The sequence below is a fragment of the Lichenostomus cassidix genome, chromosome 19 (assembly GCF_008360975.1).
Source record: "Lichenostomus cassidix isolate B80296 chromosome 19, HeHo_3.0, whole genome shotgun sequence".
Taxonomy (NCBI): domain Eukaryota; kingdom Metazoa; phylum Chordata; class Aves; order Passeriformes; family Meliphagidae; genus Lichenostomus; species Lichenostomus cassidix.
In genome coordinates this window covers 8,744,101-8,768,544 of record NC_139499.1, presented here as the reverse complement: position 1 = coordinate 8,768,544, position 24,444 = coordinate 8,744,101, and the positions used below count along the sequence as shown (strand labels likewise).

Below are 24,444 nucleotides of genomic sequence, written 5' to 3'. Positions count from 1 at the left end.
CTTCCAAACTTAGGGAAACTTTGGGATCTTAAAGAATTCGGCTGTGGAAGATTTTTTTAGGGCTTGAATTTGGGGGTTTTTTTGTTGGGTAAAGTTTTGTGTGTTTTGTGTTTATCTCTGTATGTTTTTATGGGTTTCCTGATCTTTGCACCAAAGGAAAACTCCTCATTTGGGGCTTAATTCCCTTCTTTTTGGAGGAGGAGGGATGTTCCCTTGGCTTTGGCAGGACAGAGTCAGACTAATCCTGCACATCACAGAATAAAATGATCAGCAGCAGCAGTGATTGAAACCTGAACTCAGGACTGATGAGGTGGAGGCTTGTTATAAAACAAAAAAGTGAAGTTTTCCACTTTTGCCAGTTTTTTGGGTGATGTACAAGCCCAGCAGAGCCTGAAATGGGGTTTTGCAGGGTGTTGAGTAGTTGGGGTGAGCAGCCGAGCACGTTGAAGGGACCTGCCTTTGAGAAAGTGCAGCCCTCCAAAAACACTTCCCCTGAAGGTGTTTCCAAACGAGCTCTGAGAGGGAAAACACGGCAGTGCTGCCCAAAATATCCCGAGGATGGCTGTTACTCCTTGTTTATTCAGAGCTCTCCCGCTGCAACCGCGAGGCTTCAGGGGAGTGAAGAATTCCCCGAGGATCTCTCACCTCCTTGGCTTTTATAGATGCTCCAGCTTTTAATGCTCCAAAGGCCAAGTAATTTTTTTATTGTATACTTTGTATGCCGTGTTTTCTGGAACTGTTAAGGGGTTTAAAAATTCATGATGAGGAGTGCAAGTCTTCCCCTCTTTCACACACGGCGACGAAATCCATCAGCGCCGGTAAAAGAGACAAAACTGTTCCCATTAATGCTGCCTGTATTTACAAGTGACACAGTGTTTGGGATCGTGTACAGCCCTCAACATCCCTCCAGCAGGGCACACTCTGAGAGTGGATGTACCTGTTTGAAATTCCCTCTGTTCCCATCTTTGCCGTGCGTTTGACACAGTGGTGTTTTCCCGGGAGCTCTGCACCAGGCAGCACAAAAACCCTGTTTGGAAACCTTTAAAGAGAGCTGGAAATTCACAGTTGCAGTTAAACGCGAGCTTAGTGTTTCCAAAGGTACCTCGTGGATTTGAATACACACATCTAATGAATTTTAATGGGAATAAGCTTTGAATTATGTAAAATATAGTAAGATGTTCGGCTCGAACTAAACAAAAATAATCTTTTAAAGTAACATTTTAATACACAATTTATCTAACATAGATAATTTATACCAGTTTCTTCCAACCCCAAGTCTGTTCCAGCAAGCAGCACTTCTGCCAAAAAGCTTTTCCATACAGAATCAGGGCTTTTCTGGATTGTACCAAAAAAGTTGTCTAAAGATGTCTCTACATTCTCCGAGCCCTGTTGTTGGGGTGTTCAGAATTTGCTTTGTAAATCAAACTTGCAGCCTGCCTCCAATGGAGCCTTTGCTCATCCATGAAAACAGAGAGAGTGTGATAGTCCTAAAAGGGTTTAATTCAATACGTGCAAGATAGCATTTATTGAGAGCACAGGGCTGCATTATTTATAGAGATTATATTTGCATAATACATGACAACGAAAAAAATTTTTTTGCCTTTTTGTTCTGTGGGGAGTGCTGAAAGTCCAGCTTTTCCCCACAAAATGAGCAAGGGGTGAGCAGAGCAGGGCAGCCCCAGGCTCTGTGCTGGGTGGAATTGCTCACTCATCACTCCCACGATTTTCTGGGAATCTTTTCGGAGGCACCATCAGCGTTTTCAGGGTGTGTGAGCTAAGGGGGAGTTACAAAAGGCTGGGTTGTGTAACAGGCCTACGTGTCTGGATTGCTGCAATCTGTGCACACCAATGGTGTTACTATTAATTTTCTGAATCAAATCCTGTGCGAGGGGCCAGATGGCTTTGGGAGCATCTTGTCATCCCGACCGCTGCAAACACATCCAGCCAGGAAAAAAAGAAGATTGAACTGTGATTTCACAGATTTTGCATTAGTTAATCTGGGATAGAGAGGCTTCAAAGATCCCATCAGTTAATTCTCTCAGCACTTGTGGAAATTTCTGGCACATTGTGCTAAAGCTGGTTTGAAATCCAAGCGGAGAATCAGCGCCTTAAAGGAGCTGATCTCTTGCATGTGCCCAAATTAAAAAAAAAGATAAAATAACCTCTCCCCTGTGTGGATTTGGACTGAAGCTGATGTTTGAGAAAACACTTTGAATACTTTCAATATTATGTGAAGTAGTCGGTGAAACTGTCAGGATCTGTAATTGGTTTCATTCCAAATTCTTTGACAAATTCAGATTTTTCCAACTCTACAAATGCTAAAGGATTTTTTTCTTCCTTTTGGCTGGCTGTGATGCCACTTTCACCTTTGCAAACAGACCTACTAAATAATAATCACTTGCAATCTGTGAATTTCCCTCCCCTTATCAATTATTAAGTATCATAAACCTTCTGTTTGGATAATCTTGGCACCACTTTAAGCGTTAACAGTAAATTTATTTTTAATTAAATCTGTGCATTGAGAATAAAATGAGGCTCTTCTGCATACTAAACAGAACACATATGCCATCTCTACTTATTATCAAAAAATCTGATAATGCTTATTAAAGTTGTAAGGGCTGGATGGAGTTCATTGTCTGTGTCCCATTTAACTTCAGCAGTGTTGGTTAGTGAGGTGCCAGCCAAGGTGAGCAGCTGCTGTTTCTCCAGAAGGGTTTGTTGAGAGAATTCCTTTTTTACAGAGTATTTCTTTCATGGAATTCAGAACTTTTGTTTCAGCATAGCTACAGGTGATGGTGAAGTGCTGGTGTACACAGAGCAGTGCTTTGGGACACAGAGAAGGTGGTTTTCCTCCTCAGATGCATTTGATCTGAAAGCTTAAAATTATTAGAGTAGAGCCTTGTGGTCTAGTATTATTGTTGTTGTTAATATTGTTATTTAGCTGCAGCTTTTCGAGGACTTCAGTGAAGCTCCATCAACTCTCAGTTCCATAGGAGGCAAACCAAATCTAGAAAAAACAGTCCAGGATGTTTTGACAGCTCAGCTCAGGAAACTTTCTGCTACCAAACAAGAGATGGCTGAGTGCAACTGCCTTTCCACGTGTGTTTTCATTAACCTTTTTGCTAATAGGAGACAAAACTGCCTTTTCCAAGTGTGCTTTTGTTCAACTTCTTGCTGATCCGAGTGTCTGGAAGCGCTGAGCTCTTCTGCCGGGGACAGGAAGGCTCCGACCAGCGCTGTGAATCTCATCATTTATTTTTCCTCAGCAGTGCTCCCAGCTCGGGGCTGGGGGGACTTTAGCCCAGAGGGAAACACCGGGGCAGCACTGGGCACCCATTGTGCTCCAGCTCGGGGCTGGGGAGCGCAGAGCTGTTTGCATAAGGCGCTGGGTCAGCCCCAGTCTGCGGCCGGCAGAAATGAAAAACATGCCCCAACCGGGCCGAGAGCGGGGTCAACAGCTGGCAGAGGATATGGCAATCATTTATATAAATATGCTTTCTCAAGCCCGCAAAAACAAAAAACCCAAAGCCAACAGCTGGGAAGGGTTGGAAGTAGCCCCAAGGCTGGTTAGTTCCCTTCCAGATGGGGAGGTTAGACCGGGGGTAGCCAGGCTGCTCCACATAGACTTCCGATTCGCATTAGGAATAAAAAGAGTGGAGGGAAGGAAAAAGGAAGAAAAGCTACAAGCATGACTGCTCTGTTTTTCACCTAACTTAATCAAATAAGTGAAGAGTTTCCGAGACGGAAGGCTTGCATTTATTGGTATTCACGCTCGGTTTTCTGTGTTTATCACGGTGTCTGATACACTCCTTAACTCTTTCAAAGGGGAGCAGATAGATTCCGTGGAATAGTTTAGATGTAATGTCATGGTCATTTGTAGACAGATTGAAGAATCATGTGAAGATTTATGCTCCATTCATGTCTTCTGAGTGTTCATGTCATCAGAGTCGGGAGAAGGAGAGACAAAGAAGTTGCTGGTGGTGGCTCTGAGTTCTAAGTTTGCTCCTCCTGCAATTTGCTTTTACTTTTGCCTTTCTTCTTAGGATGTTTTGATCTGTCCTGTCTTTGACTGTCCAGAAACTTGGGCATTAAATGTTCTTTCCTTCAGCATCGTTGCCATCCCCGTGGTGATGTCAGGGAAGGTCTTCACAGTTGCTGGTGGTGTGTTTTTGTGCTCATTAATTTTACATTCTGGCTTTTGTTTCCTGCCATCCTGACCTGTGGTGTTGGTTCTTTGATGGTCATGATGTCATTAGTTGAGCATCCAAGATGCAAACTGGGATTTCACTGCTCCTTCATTGATTTCTGTCCTTTTTGCTGCACATGCAGATGCATAAAATCTTTCATGTATGGCTAAAGCTCTGTTTTCCATCTGCAGTTGTCCCCAAGCCTGTCAGGATTTGGAAAACAACTTGGAGTCACACAAATTCATCTTTTGGTTCCATGAATAGTGATTTTTAGAGAGGTTAAGCAAACTTCCAATAGCTGGGCAGCATTGAGTGAAATCACTGTGAAATCACAGTTGCAGGGGAGAGAAGAATTTTCAGCCTCTGAACATTCAGACTATTTACAGTGGGAAATAAGAAGTAAAGCTTGTGTTGGCTGTGTGTGTATATTCATGGAGGTGATATTCATCTTCTGAATTTGATCTTATCTCTTTTCCTCTTGGAAAAGACCAGTAAAACAAGGTAATTTAAAACTACCTGAACACATCCTTCCACCTTACTGTTGGGCCCTGAAGTCATAACCTCCTGACCTCAGAGGTTATGGGTCTAGTGCTTTTTATCCACCCTGATTTCCCAGTATCTGCCCACTTCCTCCTGACATTGGAGCCTTGTTATATAAGGAAATTGGAAACACCGACCAGCCTGTCCAGCAATCTCCTCTGGAGATAAGGGCACTGGAGCAGGAGGGCTGGTTTTAAATAGAAATGTGCACCCAGGCTGTGGGGGAAGCTGAACTGCCTTTGCAGTGCCAGTCAGCAGTGCATTTACTCAAGAAATGACTATATTTTTACATATCATTCGACTTTCTCTAAAGTGAAAAATATACATTGAGACTTTTGCAGCTCAAAAGAATGCATGTAAAAATCAGAATATAAAAATCAGTATACTTTGGAGAGGTTCTAATTCCATAAAGGATTGGCAGGAGGATTAATGGAAGTATTAATAAGCTGCCTGATTTCTTTTGTGGTTGCTTTCTGAAATTTTTTCTCTTAACTCTTGTCTGTCTGAAGTTTTGGAGATGAGGTGTCAGGATGATGTCCCAGGTGGGTAGTTGAGCTAAGCTTGACCTACCAGGCAACAAAATTCCATGGAAAGATCCAGCATTGGAGGGGAAAAGAGAACAGGATTCCATCAAAGCCAAGCAGTGGACATTTAAAGAAAATTTAAAGTATTTCGAGTATATTCCATGAAGTGACTGGTAGGAAGTGTCCAGGACTGGTGACATCCATGGGATGTGCTTGAATAATTTCAAGTCCAGAATCCAGGTCAAATCAACTTCTCTTGCAGGGTGCACAATCCACCTTACAAAACCTGAGCAAGTCTGTTTGTTTTTCCCTGTGACAAATGTGGAGCTCAGGGCAGGGAGAGCAGGGAAATGTTCCTTGAGGCTGAGCCAAGGGAAATGCAGAGCTGGGCTGAGAAAGGAGCTTCCACAGCAGAAAAGTGCAGCTTCTCCAGGAGGAACAACCATCTGGAACAACAGCACTTCATGGGAATGTCTGAGCTCCACCAGTTCCTTTTGAAGAGTTTTTCAGGACTCAGTTTTAGCCTCGTTGGTAACAAATAAACAAATTGCGGTTCCTGGGAGATGGGGAGGGTTGGGATAGTAATTTAAATAGAGGCACAAGAATATCCCAAATGCAGAAGTGGAAGGCAGGGTTGTGTGCTAAACAAGAATGCTAAAATGATGTCAGGCAGCAAGAGTTTTCCTTGGACATTGTGGTCATTAAATAGTGCATTTATTGTCTGTTAATTAATATCTCTGGTTCTTGGAGCACAATTCTGAAGCACATAAGATGGATTAAGGGAGGTAAAATTTAACTTATGTACTGGCAGCTTAAAGCATATTGTTGATTTAATCTCATTGAACTGCTCAACTGATCCATAGTACTGACCAAAACCTGACCAGGAAGGACCAAAGAAGAAGAAAAGACTGAAAAATAAACTATACAGTAGCAGACATGCCCAAAGCTTCATGGAATGAGTAAATAAGAAGATTTCATAAAATGAAAGAGTAATTCCTTTCCAGAAGATTAACCAAATGGAAATGTTCAACATACAGGACTGGTTAATTAATAGTCAGGTCCATCAGTTCCCTGTAGGATTTTCCATTTAAGAAAGAGTCTCTCTTCTTAAAGCAGAGCCAGGTAAAATGTTGGAAGTTGCACTACTGTGGCTTAATTATTTCATGTATTTCAGGTTTATGTAGTACAAACCTAACCTCTGGTTTTAGTGTTCTCTTTTACTTGCCTTTAGGATAAATTTCCTCTTCCTTTTGTTGCATTGATTGTAGAGTTCTTGTTAAATATGATCATAATCATTTGGAAACCCCTTTTTCTATAAATGTGGTGTCAGAAGAATTAGTGTTTTGCCATGTGCAATGCATAATGTTGGCCTTAATTTTTTATTATTTGGTGTTAACTTACTCGATCCTTACAAGTCTCCTATAAATATAATTTCCCTCCTTAATTATTCTTTAGCACTTCCCTGGATGAAGTTTGTACTGTGAATAGTTTTCCTTAGTAGTCATCTTTGGGTTTGAAGCAGCAAAACCAGTGAAAAGAATAACTTGAATGTAGCTTAAAGTAATTTCCTTCCTTTTCCTTTACACTTAGCTTGAAAAACACACCTTTCTGCACTGGAGCCTTTCTGTGGTGGCCCAGTGGACCTTGTTGGTGGCCAACTGGTGGCAGTGTGAGTTTCATTTGCAAAGTTTAAATCTTTAGCTGTTTACCAACCCCCAAAACTCACAAAAACATTTCTTAAGGGTTTGGTTGGGCTGGTGATAAGGAAAACCATTTTAACCACATTGTGAGTTTGTCCAAAAGGTGTGGAATTTGGATTCAGGAGTCATTTTAACTGAAACTTTTGCTTTATAAAAAAAAAGCAGCAGAGTGAGACCAAAGGAAAGGATTCCTAGTACAAAGCAGAAAGTGTAAAAGAAAAAAACTGCCCCCCTCAAATGGAGTATTTCTTTGTTCCTACTTTTTTTTTCTCCAGTAGGAAGCAAGAAAACTTTTAACTTTGTTATTCAACTTCACTGACTTCATGGGGCAGTTCCTACCTACGCTTTAACAGGCACTGAGCAAATTATTTCTTATTTAATCTCTCCCCTACCAACTGTGCTTATTCCAACTGCAGTGTCCCTTTTCTGCCACCTAAAGGAAGGAGCAGTGCCCCATGGGTTCTTCTCAAAAAAGCAAAAACTGTTTTCCAATTTTTTGTCCCTAATTCCTGATGCTGTGGTGAACAGAGGCACTCCAAAAATTCATCATAAACCGTCATTTAAACCCCAGCATTTTAATACAGATATCATATATAAGAAGTTTGGAAGGAATTTTTTTTTTATCATGGTTGTCCAGCATATAGGACTCAGTCCAGCAGAGCACTTAGGTCCATGCTTAACTTCAAACACGAGAGAGCTGAAGTCAAGTATGTGCTTAAGTGTTTCCTTTGCATTTGCTGCCAGCACCAGGATGGGCTTTGGGTCCTACGGTAGCAGGTGAGTCATTCCATAAATCTCTCCTTATTATGGAGTGATTGCATGACAGCTTTTCAACTCCAAGTAACCATTCCTGCCTCTTTTGGCATCAGATGAATTGAACTCTCGCTGTTCATACGCGGGTTTGCAGCGTCTGTGTTTAAAAATGTGTAATTTCACCTTCTGGCTGTGCCAGCTCTCAGATTTTTAGGGTTTTTTTCTGTGTGTGAATTCAGAGCAGGAACTTAAAGCTCCATCCCTGAGATAAAAGGTCAGTCAGTATCAATTTGCAGAGTTTCCTGATGATTTCACAGCTCTGTCTGGTGAGACAGAACCAGGTATGGAAACGATCTAATGGACTAATGTGTCACTTTGAAACCCTGTGCTTTCCCCCTGCTTTCCAAGGGTTGGATTTTATTTTTAAATGAAGTTTGGGATGTGAAGAAGCCCAAATGAGCGAGGAGCCGTGAGCGTCGCCGCCCTTTCCCAGCTGGGCTTTTGGCAAAGTGTCATTCCCGCTGTTAAACACGGTGACCTTGCTGCCTATGATTTACTAACTGTTTTACAAACATTTCCTCACTCTGTGAGGTTTGATATGTTCTCCATCCTCAACAGCTCAACAGAGCCACTCAACCACCGAGCCAAACCTGCCTTTGTTTACAGCTTTTCCGGAAATTTTCGCAGAGAGAAAAAACTTTCTCCTTTTCCAATGTTTTATTTTTAAGTCAACACTTTCTATGGTTTATTTGTGCAAAGCAACATTCGGGTACAAGGTATTGCACCGTGTCCAAGTGGGAATTGCTGCCTTTCTAAAAATAAATTGGGGGTCATGTGAACCAGTGCAGAAAAATCTGAAGATACCAAATATTACAGGACCTTTACATTTGGTGGTTCTTTTTTCCATAATATTCTGGGCTTGGATTTTTCTGAACTTTTTTTCCCACATTAGTTTCTATAATAGAGCATAACGTAAAATGATGAAACACAGGAAGGAATCTTCTTTTAAACAAAATTATCAGTGTTAAAAATAACAGTCCTATTTTCCCTCAGTGTGCATTTTTTTCTTATAAGGGCTTTATTTAGTAGCCTTGCTATTAGATATAACTGAAGAGCCCAGTAATATTTAACTGGCATTTTATTTCATTAAAGCTTAATTTTCCTAAATGCTAATTTGCCTCATGTGCCTTGAAGTCCCACAGATTTAATTTCATGTTTTGGGGCAGGGAACTTGAAACTCAGGGCGCTTTGGAGAAGGAAATCAGGCAGCTGTGCTCTTTGCATTGAAACTTAGCGCAAATTAAAATTAGAATGGGATGGGAATGTTTTTATTATATGTTTTCACAGTGGAGATATGTTTCATGGAAATGGCCTTGTTTTGATGACAGTTTCTCAGGGTCAGGGTGGAATTTCTAGGGAAAAAAGGAGACAAGAATAACCTGGGCTGCCTTGGAAAGGGCATGGGGGGCTCCTCGTGCCCAGGTAGTGGGAATTGCTCTCTGGTCCCTCATTCCTTTTAGAACATACATTTATTTACCAGATTTGTCATTTCTGTTGAAAATGCTGCTAGTTTCAGCTAGTTTTCATACTGGCCTACAAAAAGTCCCTTTCAGTGGGCTTTATTCTGAGCTATCGTTTCTCTCTGGTGTTTTGGAGTGAAGAAATAAAAAGAGCTCTTTTATTGAATGTTTTATTGTAAATTGGCAATTGATTATACAAAATGTAAAGCCATTTAGAGAAGGTTTCTTCTCTCAAGTGTACAGGTCACTCAGTTCTGGGTATTAGATTTAAATCTAGTTCCCAATGAGACACCTATAGTTAATTTGTTTTCAGTCCTGATCAGTTTGTTCTTTCAGCTGTATCCCAGTGAATGTATATTTTCAGGCCTATCTGAATTATAAATGTTTTCTTTGAATTTTACAGATTGGTAAAGTAAAATTTAAATGACCCAGAGAGGTGTTGACATTGAACTCCTGCACGACAGGAATGGATATTGTTAAAATATCTCCTTGATCTGGTTGTGTTTCTGTCCCGTGGCTATATTACATATATTGCATTTTTAATCCTGTGAAATACAAGTGAATTAGAATTCTAAATCTTCCTTTTAAATGCATTAGATTATTAATGCTGTTAAAGGAAATACCCACAAATGGAATTATTTCTGGAGGGTTTGTTTGCTTGTTTTAATCACTCAGAGTCACTCAGGCATTCGAAGGGAATTTTCTGTGCCAGGCTACCAAGTCAAAATGAGAGAAAAAGCCTCCACCAAAGGAAAAGAACCTTTAATATTGATGAAAAATACTTTGAAAACGCTTTGTGTCTAGAAATTACAATTATTAGTGTAATGTTTGTTTTTTAATGCCAGTGTTAGGATGAAAGCTAGAAGGAAAGGGGTTTGAATACTTCAGTAAATGATTATTTACTTCTCGCAAATTAAGTAAATTCAAGTAAGTGAACATTGGCTTCGGTTTCCAGGCATATGTGGGGTGGGAAAAAAAATAAGAGGAGGAAAATAAAAGTCATGTTGAGTGTGTTGCAAGCTGCAGCCATGCCAGTCCCTGGCTGCTGGAGCAGGGCAGCCCTACAGTCCCACTCTGGAAAAACCAATTTCCTCCTTCAGCTTGGTGTGAAAAATCGGAGAGTAAGTGAGTGTTAGGCTGCACATGGCTCAGGAAAGTGGTTAAAAGGGAGTGCAAGTGTCAGACATTGAGTGTAGGTCTGTGAGGATGGGGAAGGGCAGCCTTGTGCTCCCCTCGTGATGGGATGCTGTGTGGCTGCAGGGCTGTCCTGGGAACAAGGCTGCTCTCAAATACTTGATAAAGGGTTTGATAAACTGCTGCCTTTCTTGCTTTGTGCCTCTCCTCCGAGCAGCAAACAGCACTGGATTTGCATCTCGGGTTGTTGTTCTCCTTTTGGTGGTGTTTTGATGAGAGCAATGATGCTTTACTGATGGATTCACTGCATTTGGTGGGGTTTTTTCTCTCTCTGAATATGCTTTTGAGGCATTCTTGTGCAGTTTGGAGGCTGTGTGACCTCATAGCAGGAGAAGCAGAGTGGACAAACCAGCACAACTGTGGACAAACAGTCACTGTCCTGCTGGTTGTGCCTTGGTTGGATCTGCATTTAAATCCCTAATTCTGGTCATATCCATCACCCCAGAAACGAAGAGAACAACCCAAGCAGTGAGTTTGGCAAAAGAAATCACTGATTAGTGTCTTCTTATAAAATAGATGTCCACAAATCAAGGAAACAGCTCCAAGTCCTGACTGTAGGTGCGTTTTGGAAGCAATTGGGGATGAATCCTGGTGGGAGAGAGATGCAGAAAAAGAGGAAGGGAAAATTATTCAGTTTCTTGTCCCTTGCTGCTGAGAACACCACAGCCAGCTCACCACTGCTCCCCACATGCTTGTGGTTCCAGGGGATGATAAAAGTAGCGTGGAGTGGTTTTGTTGCTATGGGAAAAGTGCTAAAAAAGGCTGGATCTCTTGTAGAGCTCAGATCCTTTGGGTATTTAATGTACAATTTCTGCTAAGGACACTCAGAATTATACCTCTGATTCTAAATTGCTTAAATGTTGAAACATATGGTCTTGTGTGCTGTTCTCCAGGAAACAACTGGCTGTTTCCAAGCTGCCAAATTCAAATAAACTCGGGCTGGAGCAAGGGGGAATCTGCAGCAGCTCAGAGGAACTTTAAAAAAGAGGAATTTTACTGAAAAGCCAACCTGACATATAGAAACAACCCTAATTAAACTCAGTGCCGTATATCAGTAACAGATAATTAAATGTTAATAGCTGAGAAGTTTTTCAATTAAAAATGAACTGTTTGTGTCCTCTTGATTCCTTCAGGGGGCTGGGGCCGTGTCGCTGGCGTTTGTGGCCTTCCCTGCTACAGTAATCATTTTAATAAAATGCAATTATCTGCATAATTAATTTCTTTGACTGCTCTGCTGTGTCCTTCTCTCGCAGAGGCCAGAATGTCAAAGATCAAGTAGACTGGAGAAAATAAAAAATTCACATCGTGAAAGGATATAAAAAATACTTGGAATTTCAATGCATTGGCTTCTATTTATCTCAAATGTCAAGGGCAGTGTAAAATGTATTTTTAAAATGTGTTTTTGTATGGTTTGAGCCCATTCTTGGCGTAGTTGCGAATCTAGAGGGGCCATTGTTCTTTGAGAGAGTTTGAGGGGGTTTCTTTGTACAAAGTGACAAAAAGAAGACTTGGAGTACTGGGCTGCCATTGTTCCTGTGCGGCGCTGTAAAATTTGATTTGAAATTAGGACCTCGGGGCAAGCTCTTCAATAGCCAGTTTTTATTTTCTGCCAGCATTTTAATCACTCTTGGGCTTAAAGTGGATGACCAACATAATGCCTCTATGTTTAATAGAACAGTTCATATCTTGAAGGCCAGTTAACTGAATTCAGGGATCTGTCATCTGCCCAACATTAGTCTTTTCTGTTTCCTGTCTATTTATGAAGATAGCTCTGCACTCCAGCCAGCTCTCAAAGAAGAGCAACTCTTTCTTTCTCTTTTTTTCCCGGTTTTTTTTCCTCCCCCTCTGAATGTCTTCAGAGCACTGACATCTCTTTTAGTGATCCCTTAAAGGAGCCAGGCGGTGCTGTGGCTTCAGAGCCCTTTAGTGTCACCAGATGGGGCAGGGAGGGAGGGAGGGACAGATGGAAGAGTCAGATTTCCCAGTGCAATGGGGTGGTGGGAAGGGAAAAGTGATACCTTGGCCTAAACCTCCTTGGGATTCACATTCAGGGATGTGTGAGTAGGGAAGGGAGGAAAATGGGGAGGAAATGGAGGTTTTGAAGAGCTGATGTCCAGGTCATGTTGTGCTTAGGAGAATGAGGGAATTTTGGTCCAATTCCAAGGGTGGTTTGATGTGTTTGGGTTATTTGAACACTCTGGATGGGATCAGGATGGGTGCAGTTTGGGTTTAAAGCCATTTAGGAAATAGGAAGTGGCAAACAGGAGGTTTTACTGATTTAGGAGCTCTGCTGTGGGAGTTGTCATTTCTGTGGCACTGCTCAGCCTGAGTTCCCTGTGCCCACCAGTGTCCTGTCCCAGTCTGAGCTCAGTGTCACAGCAGCTCCTGTCCCTCCTGTCCTCCCCTGGCCATCACTGCAGTTTGCTGGGCTGTCAGTGTGGTTACAGACAAAGGTGACATTTCAAAAAGCAGCAGCACAGTGCAAACTGCACTTTTCTAACAAGGATTGGAACAGATGTTCCCTCAAAAATTTGGGTTGAGATTACTGTCCTGAGTGCTAATTGTGACAGTGTGATTAGGGAAAGGACTTCAACCACCAGGCTGTTTCTCACTGACCACTAACTGGTCATTAACTGGTGGTGGTTTCTGATTGAGTTAAAACTGGGCAAAGCTGGCACCAGCAGCCCAAAGTGGAAGGGAGAATGTTTCATATCCCATTCCTAATTATGATCTGTTACACATCACAAGTAATTCCCAGTAAGCCGAAATTTGGGCTCAGTTTGCCAGCAATGAAACAACTTCAGACACACATTAGGATATTTCAGTCACAATCATCTGATGCCTTTGTTGTCTTTATTTGTCCGAAATCAACAGAATCCAGCTTGTTTTGCTCACTGTTCCTTGTGCAGATGCAGGAGCAGAGTGGCTCACCAGGGCTGGGGATCTAGGAGAGGTTAACATATTCAGCAGCATCAAGCAGAGCTTTTCATTCACGTTCAAATGGAGCTGTGTGGGTGGCTCCACAATGTGGGAAACGCTTTTCATTGAAGAATCTGAATATTTTGTAAGGAAGTGAATAGTTGCAAATAATCTTTTCTGTAACACTGGAATAAAGAACAAGTGAGCTATTCTCAGAACATACTGAAGCGTTACTGTCTTCAGTGATTTAACAGAGCTATACAGAAAAAAATATTCCAAACTTGACAGATTCATATCCTAATCTTTTGCTCCTTCATGAGGAGACTGCGTGGTTTGTGGAGCTGATATGAGTTAAAGCAGCACTGCGTTTTGGGAAATACAACTCAATCTCTGGAATTATAAATGTCAGCTAGAGCTCCACTAGTCACCATGCTGGGTGCATCCCCAAAACACCCAGCAGCTCATGTGTGCCAGAATTTTGGCTCTGCCAGGACACTGAGGAGGCTTTGGGGCTTCATGTAAATATGCCAAAGCAGTGATGGAGTCCCAGATTTAAAGGTTGTGTGGATGTGGCACTTGGGGTTGTGAATTTATGGTGCCTTTGGCAGTGGAACAGTAGGACTTGATGATCTTAGAGGGCTTTTCCAACCTCAGTGATTCTCTGCTGTAACACAAAAATGACATTTTGCTTTCATTAATTTACTGAGGTGAAACTTTTCCCTGGTTTGCATGGTTTGAAGGACAGGGCCAGACTTCAGGAGTCCCCAGATCCCAACCCACAGCCCTGCTTTCCTGCATCCCCACCATGCTGCAGGGCTGAGGTGGGACTTTCCCTGCAGATTGCACACGTAATTCCTGCAGGAATTCTGTTCCAGCCCCCTGTGCTCTGTGTTCCCATAAAATAAAATAAAATTTCCAGCAAGTCTGGGGCATCTCCAAGGCAAGGCTGAGTAGGTCAGCATCAGCCTTCCCTAAACGTGATTAACTTTATCCATCTCCTGGTGTATTTCTTTCCAATCCACTCCAGTGCTTGATTTAATTTTCCTTTTATGTAAACTCCAAGATTTAGCTTCATTAGAATGATTGCAGGGATTCCCTGCCCAGGGCTGCCTGCTCTCCTGATCCTCCAGGGCTTTCCTACCAACCCCTCCAGGCTGGTGATGAGGGGGCAGAACAGCAGGGCAGGGAAGAGCTGGCATGGAAAAGTTCTCAGAGGGGAAATCAAGTTGGAATCCTGCTTGGGAAAATGAGCAGCAGGTTGGGTCTGGTGGGGAGGAGAGGAGCCAGCCCTGGGAGTGTTTTTCTGAGCATCCTGTGGATTAGGTGATCAGTAGATACTCCTCTTCTTTTTTTTTAATAATTAAAAAATATTTTAAGAATAATTTTGAAGAGATTTTGTAAAAAAAAGAGTAGTACCTTTATTCTGAATTACCCACTTTGCCTGTCCCCAGAAATGTATCATGTGCTAAACACACCTTTAGTTGTTTTTACCTTTTCTAACAACTTCAAAACCCAGCCACAACTGTTTGCAAGCTTTAGGAGGTTAATATTGCACAGACCATTTGAACCACCATTTTAAACTCATTTTCTCACCCCCCAAAAAAAAAAAAAAAGGACTTCTGGCTTTTTCCACAATATTAGATCTATCATATCAGAGTCTTTTATTGAATATTTTATTGACCGTCTGCTTGCCCTATGCTAACCTGCCTGACATCCAAAGTTTCTCCCTCTCTGGAGAGACCACGTCAGTTCCCATTAAGCAGCTGAGCGTGAATTTTCCCTTCATATTTCCTGTGGATAAACTCCATCCCAGCAGGAGGAACCTGGGCTCTGCTGCATCCCAGGGAGTGCCAGAGCCAGTTTTGTTCTGGATTTAAGGTGGCCTTGGCAGGGTGAGCTCCACACACGAGGATCTGCCCTCTGGGGCTTGCATCAGCATTTTGTGTAATTCTGCTTTGCACAAATGCGAAGGTATTGAAGAGGAAAATGTCTTCCCCTGGCAAGTTAATTACTTGACTTCTCATAGGAGCAAAGCTTGAAGCAAAAGGGGAGAGGAAAGTGCATCTTCTGCTTAAATTAGGCAGCCTGTTCAGGAACAGGTTTGATGTACTGAGCTGTTGCAGATTTGTCTCTGTTAATTTCCCAAATTTTTTCATCTGTTATAAATATTTAACTTTATTTTCTGTACAGCTTCCTTTTAAAATGATATAATATTTAAATTCTATATTTTCTTTCTTCCTAGAAAACCAGAAGAAGGTGGTGTGGCACTGTAGGGTTTTATGGCCAAATAAACCCTTTGCTTGCAGTCTGCTCTGCTTGGGCATCTTTGAGAGCTCTGTGCTGAGCCTGCTGCCCTCTCAGTAACATACCCATGGTTTTTTGCTGTGCTGGGTGACATTTACTAAATAGTTTTAATATGAAATAGGTATAAATCTTTCATAATTCCTACGCTGACATGGTTGGAATAATGGACAATGTCATTATGTTCTTTCCTTCGTATGCAACGATTGTTTGACAGACATTGTGGCGTCTCTGAGCAAGCATCCAGGGCGAGGGAAAAGAGGATTTTCCTCCAAGCCATAAAATATTTTAGGCCACCTTTCATGGTATATTACTTGATTTTTTTTTTTAAAACAGGATCTCAAAATATTTAGGAAATTTGTTTTCTTTCAAGGAATAACAATTCACACAAGAGCTTACAATGGGATGACTCTACCTGAGCTTTACTATTCTTGAAAAGCTCTCAGATAAAAAAAGCAAGTTTGGAAGAATAGATTGTTAGATTGTGTTTCTCAGTGTATTTTCCTTGGAGTGGAGTTGGAGGGGTGAACAAAATTCTTTCTCTGTGACTGCACTGTCCAGCAGATCTGTGTTGGCAGCAAAGTGTCTCTAACTCAAAATACAATAAGAAAATGAGGAAATTTAATTTTTTCATTGTGGTTTTGGAGGTCTGTGGAGAAGGGGTTCTATGGGTGCAGTTCTTGGGACATTTAAGGGTTAGGCAGCTTTGGGTTTTCAGTGCCTTTCTTTTTCCAAACTTGGTGTCAGATGTTGTAACTTAATTTATTTTCCCATTAGCTTTTGCTAATGATACTAAAACTTCTTTTAAAAGCTTTCCTAATTAATGATCTTCTTGCTCCCAAACAAAAACTATATTGTCTTTGAGAAGTGCCTGAGTATTTTAAAAACAAAGGGCTGTTGGTAGGTTTTATTGCCTCATGAATTTAGGGTCAACACACCTATTATTTGCCAGAGTTAATTTGTGCTGGGTTATTGACTGTCGGCTTGTTGGGGATATCTGACTCTTGTAAAAGTTACACTCATCTCAAATGGTTGTAATTTTATTCTTGGTGCTCTGGTGCCACAATATTTAGCTAATAAAAGAAGGGGAACAGTTGTACAAAGGCAGGTATTTAACTTCAGGCTTGTGAGAGCAAGGGAGTGAGGTTGTCATTTCTCTTTGGATTCCTTTTTTCTAGTGCTGAATGGTTTTAACTTTCCTTTGGATAAAGAGAGGGGGAAAGACAACTCTGTTATAATAATAAGACATGTAAAAATGTACAAGATATTTAGGATTTGTTAAAGTTTCTGATCAGACTTTTCAAGTGGCTGTGGCTGTGATCAGGGCTCGTCCAAGGGGAAGTTTGGCCACTTGCAAGGGGCTCAGTGGCACTAAAATAACCAACTCCCCCCCAAAAACATGGAAGAGCTTAGTTTGCTGTATAACTTTGTGTGTCAGGGTGAAAATATCCCCCTTGGACTCTACAAACTGGAAGCACAACAGATAGTAAAGCTGGCAGTTGGTTTTAAAATCCCCTAACAAACCATCCCTCTGTGTTTAGAATTCAGAACTCAACTGCAGTCCTGTTGAATCATTCCTTCTGCTTTTCCAAGTGTCTCCTTCCATCCCAAATCTGAGCCATATGTCCTTGTGGGGCAAAACCCAGAGTTTTCTAAAAACCAACCTCCAAATGCACAGTGCTGAGCCCAAAGCCTCTCACTGTGCCTTGTTCTTCCAACTCCAGTCGATAAGAAGTTCCTCAGCAGAATCCAAATTAGCACCAGGAAGTCATGACCTGTAATGTGGGAGTTGGAAAATATCCATTCATTCTGCAGGATTCACTGGGAAATCACATGTTCCTGTGGAGGGAATTCAGGAGAGTGGTGAGCTTGATCCTCTCATCCCAATATTTTCCCAATCAGGTTTTTTTAATATGCCCAAATATATTATTAGTCCTTTGCTTCATTCTGACAGAAACAATTAAAAAATATTCCTCAGCATGCTGGATCTCTGCAGATCCAGGGGGCACCTGGCAGGAGTTTGTTCTAAGACACTTAGCACAGTCACTTCCTATTAAAAAGTGGAGGGATATTCTGACCTGTAAAGCCAAGACTGCTGAGCAGATGACAATCTCATTCTTTGCTTGATTTTCCAGCAAGCTCTGGCTTTTAGCTCTCTGCAGTGGATATTTATTACATTAAAAGGGGGAAGCATCTGAGGCTGCTTTGAGTCAAGTCTAGGAGTTTCCCTGCCTGCCTCAGCTATCCTGAGGAAGCACCTGAGGAGCTAAAGCATCTCTGATTTTCCTACATTCAGCAGAGATGCACACGATCTCCATCATGGTTGCTTTATGACTAACCCCCCAATCCTTCCTGAATTATTTCTTCTAGTTTATAGTGGGTGTATAGCTTTTAAAACTGGAAAGCCAAAAGCTGGCTCTGTTTGTTTTCTCATTAAATTGTAGCCAGAGCAGTGAATTCATAGCTAAGCTCTTACTCAGTGGCTACTGTATTATAAATAACTCTTCACCTTGGCCCTGTTTCTCCAGCCATTACTCACTGTGAGTAGCACTTACAAGCCCAGAGTAGCAGAGAAGTAGATGATTGTGCTGTCATTACTCACAGTTTTAGTTCCCTGGCACATCTGGAGGTCTCTTTTCAAACAAGGCATCGCTTTCCTCAAGAAGCAGCAAGTTTTCCTACCTGGTTAAGGCTACACTTGCAAAAATTATCCCAAGGAATTCATACTGAAGATCAATCAAAAACCAAAGCAGAGGAAAGAGAAAGAGCCCATAGCCTGGGATATTTGGAAGGGTGCATGCTTAAAAGTGATGCTGTGGTTTTTCCTTGGGCACTGTGAGGAATGAGAAGCAGCACTGATGGGAGAGGCATCACCTCCTGCTTCCCCCTTGCCATCACTGCTTTGCTTTCCAAGTGTAAATTAACTTAAAGGTTCAACGCTTTTGGGAAAGATTCCAGAGCAGAGGTTATCTTTTCTGGCTGGTTTATTGGCTGCCCCATGTTTGCCCACATCTCTAGTGTTTACCAGCGGAGGGAGTTTATGAAATTTTGATGCAGGAATTAGGTTGTTGCTCATCTTGTACCTCCTTGCTCATATTATTGACAGTACCACTGAACTGCTTGAGGCAGATAGTATCTCAGTGATCACTGTGCTATTTCAGCTCTCCACTGCTGACAACATCAGAAGTGTTTTAACAGGGTTTTAATGGGCAGCCTCTGCAGCTCCTTGGAGGGTTGCAAATAGCTGCCGCGAAAAACCTTTTCTGCCGCGCTGAGCCGCCTTGCCCTCCTTTCCTTTCCTTCCCTTCCTTCCTTCCTTCCCTTCCTTCCCAACCCAGCTGCTGCCTGTCTCGGTGGCTGCAGCACTGCTGACAAGTCCTGATCTGGACCAGGCACTGTGCAAATCCCTGCCTCTTCCAGGATGAGCTGTGAAGAAGAACAAACATGTTGTGAAAGCACTAGGAAGAGCTCAGAATCCAAACTGCATCCCCAAATCCTCTCTGCCAGCTCCTCCAAGCAGGAATCAGACAAGTTACACCAACGCTCAGCACAGCTTTCCTCCCTGTCTGCTTGCTCACAACATGTTTTCCATGATACCCCAGAGCAAGACTTAACGATTTTGAAGAAAACAACCTTTATTTTTCAGCAGAAAAACAGAATAGGGTGGAATAAATCCCCTTTTTCTCAAGACAAAGCGTTGGTTTGATGGCAGCAGTTTCTAGCTGAGTGGTTGCCTTGCTCTGCTTGTTACCAGAAATGAGGCTTGGAGAACAGCTTTCTTTGGACTATGGAAAAGCTTTCTCCTCCCTATTTTGCTTAATATAACTATAATGTGCCCTTTATCACACTTCAACTTGAGTAATCCCAGTTTAGAAATAGTGCAGAAATACCCATGGGAAAAAGCACGAGAAACGTACATTATAAAAAACACACGGGCCAAGCTCAAAAGATCCACTGACATGTAAATTTAATTAAAAAATTATAGGTTTTCAATGAGGGCTTGTGTCTTCAATTTGCCAGTTTCCATGACTTCTTCAGCAAAAGTGTTTCTTTTCTGCATTCTTGGTGGAAAACACGCTGAGGGCTATTACAGTCTCCAAGAAGAGTCTCTATTCTGTGTCACAGGGAAAAAATAAAATTACCCAAAATATGTGCACTTGAAATAAGTAAGAAAAATATCCACTTTCCTGTTTTGTTTTATTTCTATCCTCTAACAAAAGTTAAACTTTCCAGTAACCAGCAGTGCATGAAAAAGCATGTCCTAACTGTGTGAATAAGCTTCCTTTTGATTGCATGTGCAAATTCTAGGGTATTTTGGTTCTTTCCATGAAAGTTGTGTAAGATTGGATAAAATAGTGGTGAGTGGGTGGGCAGAAGAAGAGCTGATGGCCAAAGGTAGACGCTGGTTATAAATAGAACTCATGATATAAAATATTCTGGCTTAAAGGATTCTGGCTTAAAGAAGGGAATCCCAAAAATTATGAAAATTATGATTTCTTCATCTACTGCATGTTTAGAGGAAGAAATCGCAGCGAGGGAACCTCACCTCAGTGTGATGTCCCAGGACCAAGGGGTGTCCTAAATCCAGAGATTCTCCTCAAGGTCCTCAGTCTCAAATCCTGAGCGAAAATAAAACTTGAATTTCTTGGCTGCTTAAACTTAAAAGGAAAACCTAAAGGTCTTTGGAACTCACCAGGATTAAATGCTTTTCTGAACTCTATTCTTCCATCCACTCTTCTTTCAGCAAAGCCCATCACAAGCTGAACCACTCAAATATCAGGGTCTATAAAAGCTACTTCTGCTTAATACCCATTAGTTCAGTTTTTAATGCAGTAAAGGCAGTGGCTTTTGTGGTGCTTTCTTAAGTCCAAAGCAGCTGCTCAAAGGACCAAATCTTTAGGTTAAGAGAGAGGAAAAAAACCCTTTTCTCTGGAATTTCAGCCCCCCAGTAAATAAATGGAGGAGCTGTTTAGAGCAGAGCTCTGACTTTCACACTTTCTGCCTCCAAGCTTGTGGGTTCTGCTGCAAGTTGCAGCACTGAAAACCACTGTGGTTTTTGTTTCTCTAACTTAATTAATAAAAACAATTCATCAGTAGCTGATGCCTTTCAGAGTGGTTTTTCCCTGAGTCAGCTTACTGGGGAAGAGGTTCATTATAAATTACAATTAGCAAAACAAAAAGAAATAGGCAGAATAAAGCTTCTGGTGTGGTGGGCTTCTCTTAGCCGAGTTTATTTGAGGAAACTTGTAGCCAAAATGCTGCATTCTCGTTTATATACATTGTTCCATGTGTAAAATGATTTTTAAAAAGAGTTTAAGTGAGCAAGAGCAGGAGGAACTGAGGGAAGGGAAAGGAGCCAGTGCTGCTTTAGACTTATTTTCATGCAGATTGTTTGTCACCTGTGCTGGTTCAGTTGCTGCTTTGAAGTTAGTCTGGCATTAGTGTTGTGCCTTAGGCAAGGTTGTTTGCTGCCTCTCTGCCCATGTTATTTCACTTGCTTTTATGTTCACTCCTATCTCATAGATTTGCTCTGCCAATTTGGATATAATTGTATGAAACTTGGCTTTTGGTTTTACCCTGTAACTCCTGCTCACACCAGCCATCCTTTCACCCTGCAGAAAGACATGTGGGGAATGAAAGGCATTGGATTTGCCTGGTCATTCCTGTATTTCCCATCAACAAAAATGGAATGTTTTTAATCTTAACACATTCTGAACTAAATCAATCAGAATTCAGAGCCACACTCATTCAAAAGGGGGAATCTGATGTTGCATCTGATGGTTGGACTCCATGATCCCAGAGGTCTTTCCCAGCCTCAGTGATCCTGTGGTTCCTCTGGATGCAGGATGTGATTCCAGTAGGTGTGGGAGGATCTGCCTGTCCAAGCAGCTTTGGGCTGTGCAGGATCAATACAGAGATTTTAGGGATGAATTCATCACTGCAGCTGGCTTTTTTTAATGTCATGGAACAGAAAAGATGTGATTGCATAGTTATGTCAGTGCTTGAATCCTCTCTGTCTCCTTTATTCCCAAATATGTTTTTATCCCACATATCTGGGGACAGGCAAGGTGCTGCATAGCCAAAGGGCACTTCCTTAATTCAGGGCTGAAGAGTTCCCTTAAAAATAGACCCTGTGTGTAACTCTAGGTTCAATCACCTAAAATAACTGCTCAAATTTCCTTACCTTGCCTGTGCTTCTTCAGCACGTGGAGCAAATGTAAACTGCAGGGGCAGTTTACATTTACAATTTAAAAAAAAAAGGAAAATACAATGTATTTTTTGCTTCCCTACAAGAGCTGGGAGGTTCTCAGGTGTCCTGGGCACTGCACCCATCACCCCAGGTACCCCAGCCACAGTGACAGGAGAGAGCTGAGACTCTGGGTCATGCTTTGGAACATCCATTTGTATTTATGGCCTGATTCTGAAGGGTATTAAATGTATAAAATATGTATGTTTAAGTGATGTATTTGAATCTCCAAGTCACTCCACTGTTAATGTGCTTTTAAGTGTTTCCATGATGTGCTTAGGTAGGAACAAATTGGGCTTGCAGGGGAGTTTAGGGAAGATAAAATTCAGGATGCCTCGAGCTTTTTCAGCTGGATTTAGGAGGAGGCAGGGCTGGAGTGGGGCTTTCCTTAGCAGTCATTCTGTCTCCAGTGTGGACCAGTCAGGTATAAAACAGAGATATCAGGGAGCAGCTGATCAATCAGGGATGCTTTGGCTTGGGCAGAGGTGAGGATGTCCCTGCCCAACATCCACAACCTCTGCCATGGCTCTGTGCTCCCCAGTGCCACACATGAGGCCACTCACCCTGCAAATATTTCCAGTCACATGCTGCACAGTGTTTTAGGCAAATTTGGTTTCAGCAGCTGTCGGGTGACAACTATCAAAGCTCAGTTTTGTTCCTGGAGCTCTCGGAATATTCGTCATGGGTTGCCTGGGCTGAGAGCAGTCATGTGTGGCAAAGCCACACTGCCAGCCTCTTGTGCTCTGGAACTGAGAGGGAAATGAGGATCCTCTCCCTCTCAGTCACTTCCATCGCTGCCTCTTCCTTGATTTCCTGAGGTCTTGCAGTCTTGGAACTGGGCAGCTCCTTTCTAAAATACAATATTTCCCCTGTGCCACTTCTGAGTCTGCACCCTCAGCGACACAATTGCTTCAGTTGGTGCTGCTGCACTTTTAATGTTCCCTTTTATGTTCATGTTTGTTCCAACAGAGTGGCCACTAGCACAGACGACTTGAACTTGTATCACCCGCAAACTGACAACGCTGGAGCCACCAGTTTGTCATTATCCCTCCTAGTGTATCTGATTTAATTTTGCAACAGTGGATTAATTCTTAAAATTGCAGTGCTTTTTGCTCGTTAATGGTCAGTAAATGATTCGGGGTGGGAGGGGGGTTGGTGGGGGAATGGAATTCATCAGTTTTGTAGTCGTTTTAATTCTTCTCGTTTTAAGTTGTTCTATAAATATGTCTTTATGGATGGAGTTTTACTAGCTTAAAAACATCTAATTGAAAACAGTTGCTTAAATCTCTTTGGATCAAGGAGGCAGTAATAAGCAAAGAGAGTATCTTATCCCTGCAATCCAGAAACGCTTAGTGACTATATACTCAGTGCATGTGTAATCAGCTTCTTGTTTCATCTAAAAACCTTCTCTCTCTCGGTGTGATTTAGTACTTCCCCAGCAGCATGGTTTGCCTTGTCTGTAAGATTATCAACCAGCGAAACAAAATATATCAACCAAAAAATGGCCTAACAGGCAGAAGTGTTTGGAGAACTCTTCCATTCCTTTGTGCCATCTCGTTGTGGGGGTGGTGCGTTGGAACCCATCGAGTTGGGGCTTGTCAATTAACATTTTGCTGTACATTATGTAATGTTATTCTTATGACTTAACATTTGCATCGGGCAGGACTGATCTCTGCTATTTTGTGAGGCCCCCAGCAGATGAAGCCGTGGCTCTTAGAGGAGATCAGCCTGGGCATTTCCCTCCTGACGCTGCTTGGGAGTCCCAAAGCACTGAGTTCCCAGGGATAAGAGCTCAGAGATACCTCTGCTTCCTGAATTCTGTGGGTTTGGGGTTGGCAAAAAGGGGTTGTTGCTGGGATTTGGGTTTTTGGGGCCTTGGCTTCTGTTTGTTTCATGTCAGAAATGTGGATCCTTTCTGGCTGCTGAGATGTGCTGAGTGCAGATCCCTGTGCACGATGGGGGATCCTGGCATTGTGTGAATGCTCTAAATGATGCTGTTAATACATTTAAACAAAAATGACTGCTCACCACTCTGGCTGCTGGCCTGTTTTTTGAAGGGTCATACCTGCGTCCCTCTGGTTTGGAATGTGGTGCCATTTTCCAAATGGATCCTCAGAAATGCCCCACCAAACCTCAGAATGATCCTTGGCTCATTTCAAAGCCAGGGAAAGAAAGCCAATCTGTGCTGGGGGAGAGGGAAGGGGAAGACCACAAGATGTCCTTCATGCAGGTGGGAAGTAAAGCAGGTTAAATTATGTGATCTTTAGTGATTTTTTTTTATTTTATGTTAACATCTGTGTTCATTCATCTGGATTGGACTGTCCACATGGTCTATTGGAATGTCTCATTAGGAATCATAATTAATGGAGGTGGTAATTGCACAAATTACAAGCCCACATTTAATAAGATTTCATCTGTCTTATGCCTTATTGTTTAAACAGGCAAATTGTGACATGGACTTTACTCAGAAAGTTGTGTTTCTATTTTTCTATCATATTTCTATTTATTTATCTATTTATACCTATTTATATCTATTTATCGTTTTCTATTTATTTTCTT

General features: G+C 41.9%; 1 protein-coding gene across 9 annotated transcripts in view; it reads left to right on the top strand.

Moving 5' to 3' along the window:
• Positions 1–24,444, top strand: part of BCAS3 (BCAS3 microtubule associated cell migration factor) — a 289,031-nt gene that overhangs the window by 171,836 nt on the left and 92,751 nt on the right. The window contains exon 24 of one of the 9 annotated variants that reach the window (XM_085078508.1): positions 22,855–23,915. The exons of the other annotated variants lie outside the window; for them this stretch is intronic. Coding sequence (XP_084934634.1) covers positions 22,855–22,880 — 26 coding nt within the window. The 3' untranslated portion in view covers positions 22,881–23,915. Of the gene's footprint in view, positions 1–22,854; positions 23,916–24,444 lie in introns of those variants that run through there. 9 annotated transcript variants of the gene reach the window in all.